Here is a 9,643-nt window from a genome sequence, read left to right on the forward strand (position 1 = left end):
ATTCGAATAAAATAAAAAATTTCTCCGGTTGAATAACATATATATATATATATATATATATTGATTTTATTTACTTTATTTAAGTATATTTAATTGCGGATCAGTAAATTGCGCCCAAGGCGTTAAAACCATTCCTTTAAAATCAGGTCACGATTCGCAATGTCGATTTACGGAAAGATGGGTATAACGCTCTTTTTTTTTTTTTTTTTTTTTTTTTTTTATTTTGCGCAATCCCTCTGATTGAAGAAGAAATTCAGATCACTTTCGCTGGGTATAACTTTGAAGAGATGTATCGCCAATTCATCAACGTGAATTCTTTATTTTTTTTGGAAAGAGTCATCTCAAGGATGTTCTTTTAAAGATTTTTCGTATATAAAAGCCAGAGATTTACACATTAGCCATGGTATTTATATTTCGATCGTCTGACTTATTCACTGGACCAAGAAAAAAAAAAAAAAAAATTATTTTTTTATTTATATAATATGGGTTTTATTAATTTTGTCCTTTTTGCCGTTTTTCTGTTTAGCGTCATCAAGGTATGTATAATATGTAATTAATATAAAAAATTTAAAAAGATTTTCTCATTTAAAAAATAAAAAAAAAAAAATATTGAAATTATCAAATTAATTTTCTAAAATATTTTGAAAATGGATAAAATGGATAAAATAATTTGCACAATTAATTATTAAATTTACAAAAATAGAAAATAATATAAATGTATATAATGAAAATTGGCAAAAAAAAAAAAAAAAAAAAATGATAACTAAGTCTCAATAATTAATGTCGTGACATTTAATTTAGTTGCGAAAGAAAATTGTAAAAAAAATATATATAATATATAAAAATTAATATATATTATGCATAACGCCCTTTAGGAATTTAGAACAGAGATCGTGGCGAGAATATAATATAATAGTATAAACGAGTCTGAACTTTCGTGCAATTTCCCTGTCACCTGCAACTTCGATGAAAGATAACTCTTTGACCCCCCGCCATTCATTGGCAGTCTCCATGTCATTTACCTGTCCAAAGCTATTCATTAATCACATTTGCATTTATCAGACACAAGAGGGCTACATCCTTGCAACGTCGAAACAGAGGCAAAATTCAAAATCAACTTTAGAGAATGTTCATGATGTGTTGACGGCAAATATCTTTGGAATTCCTGGCAAAGATTATCCAAATTTTAATGAAATTCCAAAAACACAATTTAACTGTGATTCACAATTATATCCTGGCTATTATGCTGATATTGAATCTGATTGCCAAATGTATCATATTTGTCAGCCAGGCGGAAGAAAAGATTCTTTTCTCTGTGCCAATGGAACTATTTTTAATCAGGAGAGACTTGTTTGTGAATGGTGGCACAATGTCGATTGTTCACAGGCCAAAGCAAAATATTCCGTTAATGAAGCCGTCATCAAAGCAATGGAGGAAATTGATAGGTATAACAAAAATCTTAATTTATATAAAAAAAAAAAATTTTTAATTATTTATTTATCCAATTTTATAAATAAATAAAATAAACAATTTTTATTTTATTTTAGATTGAATGCTGAAAGAAAAGCGGCTCAAGTTTTTAAAGATGAAAATTTTCAAATTCGTGGCGAAATTCACGACGCTCAACAACCACCCCAAGGATATAGGATTAAAAATAATGCTAATTTTATGAAAATAAAAAATAAAGTTCCAGCTGAATCAACAGATGATGTTCACGGATTTTACTCTCGCAAATATAAATCAAACGATTCCCAAGGATCTAATTACAGAAACCAGTTTCGAAAAATGGTTACCATCTAATTGTGTCAAAATTAATAATTCAATTTAAAATTCATTATTAATTAATTAATTCTATGAAATTATAATCATAATTTATATTTATAATAAGTTTTTATTAAATTTATAATAATTTTAATATTTAAAATAATTCTTATTATATTTATAATTATTAAATATATTCTAATATTATTAAAATTGAATATGCTTTAATTTTTTTGTGACAATCATTTTTGTTATTAGCGAAATTTAAATTGAAAGTCATTTGAAAATTTTTCCTCCATAATGTTACATTTATATAATATACATGAATTAAATATATATTTATAATACATGCATAAAATAAATATAGTATTACAAATTTTATCATTCGTCTCGAGGCTAGTCAGTACTCTTTGATATCATATTATGAAAAATCTTATCAACAGTTCATTTGATCAATAATATTACATTAGTTAAACGTACAGTTTATGTTTACAAAATCACAATGAAAAATTATCCTTGTAATAGCTCGTTCGAAGCAAATATTTTCCGATAATAACACAATATTTGTACTTAAATTGTACTCTCACATCAACAGAAGGAGAGAGAGAGAGAGAGAGAGAGAGAGAGCTCACCATTAAAATTTATTTCAAAAAATTATTTGGTTATTTAAAAATAAAAAAATTAATTTTCATTAAACAAACTAAATTTTGCCAACTTTATGGGAAAAAAAACAAAGCTAAAAAGACAAATAATTGAAATACAAATAAATATTTTGGAAAATTTGTCAAAAAAAAAAAAAAATTATAAAAAAAAAAAATTAGGAAACGTGACAAAAATTTTGAATAAAAAAGATTGACATAAACGCCGGAACGGAATATATAAATTCGTTTGATCATGAATTTATGACTTACCAATTTAAAAAAATTAACTGTAAATCCAAGAGCCTTTGTCCTCAATTGTTATGTATTAGATTAATTGACTTAAGGCACCGCAAATATATTGTACTCGAGAAAGAAGAACTATCTGCGAAGGTTATATTGCGATTAGCGTCCTTGTCAAGTGCGGTTTCCTCTATTAAAGGGACACTTGGACTTCCTTGATCTGACGTTAAGAAAAAAAAAAAAAAAAAAAAAAAAAAAAAAAAAAAAAGAAAGAAAAAAAATTGTGTATAATTATTATACAAATGTATATATATATATTGAAGATGTCCAAGTAAAATCAAAAGAATTTTCCCATTGTTATTGTACTTACCTTGCACCATCCGAACTCTTTAAGGAGCGGCTGCACTGTGCGTAACACTACTCGTAATTTATAACGCTCAATGTATTTATCTGGCCCGTGATTTGCCGTTTAATATCGCAATCGCAATAGTTTATCAGAATAGTTCGTTGCTGGCCTAGGACAAGTGCACTACACAGAAATGAGGGGCAAATCTATCACAGGTAAGACTCATCGAATTAAACAGAATTTTCCATTTTTTTTTTTTTTTTTCGTTTTTTTCAAATAAATTTCAATTAAAATTATCCAATAAATAGACCCCTATTAATTCAACATCAAAAAATGAATATAAATTTATTTTTTAAATATTTTCCAAAAAAAAAAAAAAAAAAATAATTTTTTTTAATTTCTTTTTGTGAAAAATTTGAATTAAACGATAAGATAGAATTCCGTTTTTTTTTTCTTTTTGTTAATATTGATTATATTGATATATAAGGATTAATTCAAAGACACGCGTATTAAAATTAAGTGGCATTATCATAAAATATTTATTCATTTCTCATCTATTTCGCGTATTTTTATTAAGATTATCCTAATCAGTTGTGAATATAGTCTGACTCTCCGGTCATATACAAGTTATTGTCATTTATTGCGCCGCATATTAGTTTTAAATAAAATTAGTTCATTGGTTAAAACGGCAAAAATTTAACTAAAAATAGATGTGCGCATTTTTATGACAATGTGTGTGTGTGTGTGTGTGTGTTTTTTTGTATTTATTATTATTGGAAAACAATTTTTTCATTTTGATTGAAAATAACATTTTTCAAAATCAATTTTCCCTGTTTTGATATAATGTTTTCTAATCGTGTCTTTTTTTGTTTAAAAATAAATTATTTCCTTGAAATTATATTTTTCAAGTAAATAATTTTTTTTTTTTTTTCACTTAAAAATTATTTTATCAAATAAAACAAAATTTTCCGTTATAAATTATAGTGTTATTAATAAGGTTTTATAGTGTTATTAATAGTGTTGTTATTAATTATTGTTTTTATTAACATTAAACCGTTGTTATAAAATTAAATAGTGATTTATTTATAAACAAGTGAAATTTTAAGTTAAAAAAGGACAATTAATTAAGTATGAGTGGATTTTTTTTTCTCTATATAAGATCAAATAATGAATTTAATTTTTACATCAATAAATAATGGTGGTAAAATAAAACTGTGATAATTATTTTATTTATTTAATAATAAAATATTTTATTTATTTAAGAATAAAATATTTTATTTATTTAGTAATAAAATTAAAATAAGACTGTAATAATAATTAGGTACAATTCAATAATAAATAATAGTTTTTAAAATTAATAACAAGAATAAAAAAAAAATTGTTTCAATACAAATTTTAATAATAATAATGTCCGACACGTGTGAAATGATTTTAAAATGTTATATTGGTAACAATGACATAATAATATTTACGAAAGATTTAAGTTGAAAATAATTAAATATATACACAAAATAACGAATAGCAATTAAACAAGTCATTAGCGTGAAATGTTAATATTTCGTTGAATCACGAAAAAAAAAAAAAAATAGATAAATCGATAATAGAATAAAAATTCTTTTGCGTATCATTGTTTCGACAGAAATATAAACAATCGTAATGACAACATTGTGAGTTTTCTTATCATTTTAAAAAATCATTATTTTACATGTTATAGGCATATTATTAAATTATCGCGCGATATTTCAAATTTTTCATAAAATTATACAATTATTTTTCAAAATATAAATTGAAAATTTTTTCAACAAATGATAAATAATCGTTTTGTTTTCTTAAAAAAAAAATAATAATAATAATAAGTCGTTTTTTATTTAAATAAAATCAACTTTTTCGAATCAAATAATTTCTGTATAGGAAAAAAATGAAAATTTCAAATAGGAAATAAGCATTTCAGTAAAAGCTAGGAGGAAATAATCATACAAAAACAAAATGTTAATCTAATTTAATGAGCAATTTGAAAAGTGAAGAATCAATACGTTTCTGATATGAACATTTATGCAACATGCACTATTTACTCATAGGAAGACCTTGATATAAGTCATCATTAAGGCCATTGCCAATGGGCATAATATCAACATTTTTTTTTTTTTCAACCATCATCATCATCATTACCATAATCATTTTTTTTTTCATTTTTCCCTCCAAAATAATGAAATATCAAACAAATATTGAAAATCATAAACTTTAATAATAATTTTTGCTATTGAGATAAATTTTTTTTTTTTAATTTAACAAAAATTATCATTATTTTTTTTTATTCATTCAGCGAATGATGAAATAAATTAAAGAACAAAATTAAAATAATAAAAAAAATAATTATTATTATTTGAATGATGATATAGTACCATAATAATATAATAATTATTACCATAATTATAATTAATTTTCATGAATCAAAATTCTATACAACTTACATGTAAAATTAATTAACTGTTACTTAACAATGAATCTGACAAATATATATATATATTGTATAATGTGTATAATATTTTTTTTTCTATTAATAATTTGTTAAAAATTAGTCAACAGGTACGTAAATCGTTAGTGAATTAAAATTCCTAGCATAAAGTCCATTTCACGCTACTTAACTTACAATGAATGAGCTTCGTAATTAGTAAGTGACGGTTTCCTTGGTGTTGCAGACCTCACGCAAGAATACTTGCCGTATATAATAGAAGATAAGGAAAACATTGAGAATCTTCAGATTTTTTACGCAAAAGAGATACCTGGCTGCCGAGATGGTGACAACTTTATGTCAGTTGTCATTAGAACACAACTCAAAGGGATCTTCCAAAATGGAAATCGTTAGTGATCACAATTTTTTTTTTTTTTTTTTTTTTTTTTTTTTTTTTACTTTTAAATACTAAAATTAATCAATTTTTATTAAAAATATATTAAATTCAATTTTTTACTTAAATTATATTAAAATCAATTATTATTGTATTAAAATTAATAAATTTTTTATTAATTTAGTTTTTCTATTTTTTTTTTGCAATATTTAATGTTTAATATTAAACCAAAAATTCTAATATGAAAATAATTTTTTTTTTTTTTGAACAGCTTTTGAGAAATCAGTGATAACAAAAATATATCCAGCTGTCAGTGATAAATTTGTCACTTTAGTCAGAACTAGAGATCTCTTTTGCAATGAAGCACACGCATATGAAAATATTTTGCCCGCAATTGGTGCAAAATCATTGGCACCGGAATATTTTTTTGCAAATTCAGAAAAAATTATTATGGAAGACTTGACACGAGTTAATTTTTTCACCTGTGATAGACAACACTTATTAAATTACAATCACTGTCGGCACGTACTTCAGGTAATTAAAAAACAAAAAAAAAATTTTTTTTAATTAATTGAAAAAAAAAATTTATTTGATTTAAATAATAATCGACTGTTATCAAATAAATATTTATTTGAACCAAATAAATAATTTCTGTATTTGAAACAAATCAAATAATAATTATTTAATACAAATAAAATATTTAATAGACGATTATTTAAATCAAAAAATTTTTTTTCTAAAAATAATATTTAAAAATGAATTATTTTTTTTATAGGCCTTGGCGCATATTCACGCTGGTTCCTTAAAATTGAAACTCAATAATCCTGAATACTTTAGAAATCTCATAAAACCAATAACAGAAGTGACATTCGCTGATAAATCAAATGGACAAATGAAAAATTCCCTTGAAAAAAGTTTAAATCATGCAATTCAAAGTTTAGAATCAATTCAACCACCAACGGCAAATAGTGAAAAGTGTTTGAAATTTTTAAAAAAATATCCAAATAAAGTTTATGAAATTGTTAAAGCATCAACAACAAATCGTTCCATTTATGATGTGATAATACATGGTGATGTTTGGAAAAATAATATTTTTTTCTCCAAAAATATTGTACACGATGAATTGAAAGTGAAATTTGTCGATTATCAAGCAGTGAGACATGCATCGTTAGCATTGGATATTCATTATTTTTTATATTCAAGCGCTGATTTAAATGTATTTGATAATCATTATCGTGATATGATGCAAATTTATCATACAGAATTTCTAAATCAACTTAAATCAACAATAACAATGGAACATTATGATGCACTTAATTATAATTGGTTTTCGCGTGAAATTGAAAAACATGCGGTTTATGGTCTTTTTTTTGCCCTTAGTTTAGTGCACGTAATAATGGCCGATGATGGATCAATAAAACTAAGTGTTTCAGAAAATGGTCAAGAACTGAATACAAAAGTACCTTTTTCAATGCAAAAAACAAAAAGAATAGAAAGCATTGTCACGCATTTTATAAATACATTCGGTGATATTGATTAGTTAACTCCCCCACACCAAAAAAAAAATTTTATTATTTTTTTTTAATCAAAAATGGCTAGTCAAATTTTTTTTTTTTTTATCATTCATTATAATTATTTCGACAATTCGTTTTTAAATGTATAAATGTGTGAAATCATCGAAAAAATATTAATATTTGACAACTATTTGAATTTATTTTTTAAATTCAGTTTCTATACTTAGAGAAATATATTTTAAATATTTTCTTTTTAGAATATGTTATTTTCACAGTATTATACTTAATTTAAGAGTAAATTTAAATATTTTAAAATAGATGTCTTTTTGGGGAAAAAATTTTTTTTTCGATGATAAAATGAGATGGATGCAGTGTGTAAAATTTTATTTCATTTAATTGATATTTTTAGATGATTTTATTTGTTTTTGTATCTGTGTAGTTAAATTTTTAGGAAATTTCAAAAAAAAATTTTTATATATTTTTTTAAAATTATGTCAAGATTTGTGAGATTTTTTTTAGAGTGCTAAATATTTTTTTTTAGGATTGTGTTTTTTTAAGAGATAAGATTTTTTTAAAGTTTGCATTAAGAGATTTTTAAAATGCCTTGAGATTTTTAGGATATTGTATTTAGTTCTGTAAAAATTGTATTTAGTTCTATTGTATTTAGTTAAATGTACGATTGTTTATTTACATCTGTAATCTTTTTTTTTTTAACATTTGTAAGAATGGGTAAAGTATAAAGCTTTTATAAAAAAAAAAATTTGTAAAACTCTTAAGAATTTTTTGCTCATTGAGCTATATTTTATACAAAAAAAAAAAAAAAAATGTACTCACGAGTTAGGTTTTAGAAAGCATTGAAAAAAAATTATTCTGAAGCTAAGAATAAATATCAAAAAAATTTTCATATTTAATATTTCAATTCAAATAAAAATTGATTGTTTTATTCTCAAATTCAGTGTATATTTTTTATTCCGTTTCAGAATATTATTTTCGATGTGTTATTTTTAAATGAATGTTAATTGAGCGAATGTAAATTTTACCAAAGACAATACCTCATCGCATTTATATTATAAGAAAAAACGAAAAGTACAAATGTTATAGAATAGTATATATCGATATAGAAAAATCAGTAAAAAAAAAACAAAAAAAAAAAAAAAAAAAAAAACAAACCAAAAAAAAAGAAACTCATTAAAAGAGAAATTGACAATGATTCCAGTTATTTATTATGGAATCTGTAATTATGTAACAAAAATGTCTAATTGTAAATAGTTTTTGCAAATATAATATTGTATAATAAATAAACTGCGGTGTAATAATTACAATAAAAAAAAAAAATGAACTCTGTAATACCAGCAATAATTTGAATCAAGTATTTTTATAACAATTTTATAGTATTTGCATTTAATGTATATTTTCTTATTTTAAGATTATATGCACATATCTCTTTATAGACAAGTATTTATGCGCCTCCAGTCCTAAGAACAAATATTTGCATACCTTTCGCGCATTTCATCTATCAACACCATTAATACCACACAAACATTATGTGTGAAAAAATATTACATTTTTTTTTTAATCATACTTTTTCCAAAATTTAGAATTTTACAAATTATTTTTCACTAAAGAAAAAAAAAATATAAATGGTAATTTTATAATAAATTGAGAGAAATTTAGAAAAAAAAAAAATTTGAATAAGGAAGAAAGTGTGCAACAAGTTGGAAGCGTAAAGTATCATTGACTTTAGGTGAATAATTCACTGTTTCTTTTTTCTTTTTCAATCGGGAAGAGACTTTCGATCTATGAGATAATCGAACTTTGAATCAAAGTATAAGAATTCGTTGCCCTCTCTGCTGTAACAGTACAGAGATGGCTCATGAGAAAATAAATCCGTTTAGAGAGAACGCCCGCACTTGAAGCTATCTCTTCTTTTCTTTTTTCCTTCTTTTATATATCTATATATATATTCTCTTCTTTTGTTCCATTTATTTTGCATAACGAATTCTGAGCTTATAGTAGAGCACTCGTGTGGAGAGAAAGTGATACGTGATACAGATATTCTAAAAACGGAAGTCCGTGATTTCAACTCAGAACATCGTGTATATGACAATGTCATTTTTAATTTCTGTAAATTATTACCATAACATGTACAATTTTTGTAAAATTCTAAATTTTAATCCATTTTGGTATTAAAATAAGCAAAATTTGATTAAAATAATAAGCGTTGCAGCTTATTTTAATACCTTATAATTTTTTGTGATTTTAATAAATTCTTAATTCAGGAAATTTAGAAGAGTA

At 23.5% G+C, this 9,643-nt stretch overlaps 2 protein-coding genes across 4 annotated transcripts in view; one reads left to right on the plus strand and one right to left on the minus strand.

The window, feature by feature from the left end:
* LOC127282176 (snurportin-1) overlaps positions 1-2,779 on the minus strand; it is a 31,890-nt gene extending 29,111 nt beyond the window's left edge. The window contains exon 1 of the mRNA XM_051306294.1: positions 2,673-2,779. The gene's annotated coding sequence lies outside the window, so the exon portion shown is untranslated. The remainder of the gene's footprint in view (positions 1-2,672) is intronic.
* On the plus strand, positions 419-8,532 carry LOC127282154 (uncharacterized). Of its 3 annotated transcripts, none has more exons than XR_007843153.1 (4): positions 419-536; positions 1,063-1,445; positions 1,548-3,203; positions 5,568-5,733. XR_007843153.1 is itself a non-coding variant. In XM_051306257.1 (4 exons), the coding sequence occupies exons 1-4, from the start codon at positions 3,182-3,184 to the stop codon at positions 7,372-7,374; spliced, it is 1,212 nt and encodes a 403-aa protein (XP_051162214.1). In that variant the 5' UTR covers positions 3,055-3,181; the 3' UTR covers positions 7,375-8,532. The 3 variants fall into 3 exon arrangements, 2 of the variants coding, with proteins under 2 accessions (XP_051162214.1, XP_051162218.1); XM_051306257.1 differs by lacking the exons at positions 419-536; positions 1,063-1,445 and adding exons at positions 6,106-6,368; positions 6,610-8,532 and having other exon boundaries at positions 3,055-3,203; positions 5,688-5,849; XM_051306261.1 differs by lacking the exons at positions 419-536; positions 1,063-1,445 and adding exons at positions 6,106-6,368; positions 6,610-8,532 and having other exon boundaries at positions 3,058-3,203; positions 5,568-5,849.
* The last annotated feature ends 1,111 nt before the right edge of the window (positions 8,533-9,643 follow it).

This window comes from Leptopilina boulardi, unplaced genomic scaffold, assembly GCF_019393585.1.
Source record: "Leptopilina boulardi isolate dan_hultmark-lab unplaced genomic scaffold, ZJU_Lbou_2.1 LbouV2_114, whole genome shotgun sequence".
Taxonomy (NCBI): Eukaryota; Metazoa; Arthropoda; class Insecta; order Hymenoptera; family Figitidae; genus Leptopilina; species Leptopilina boulardi.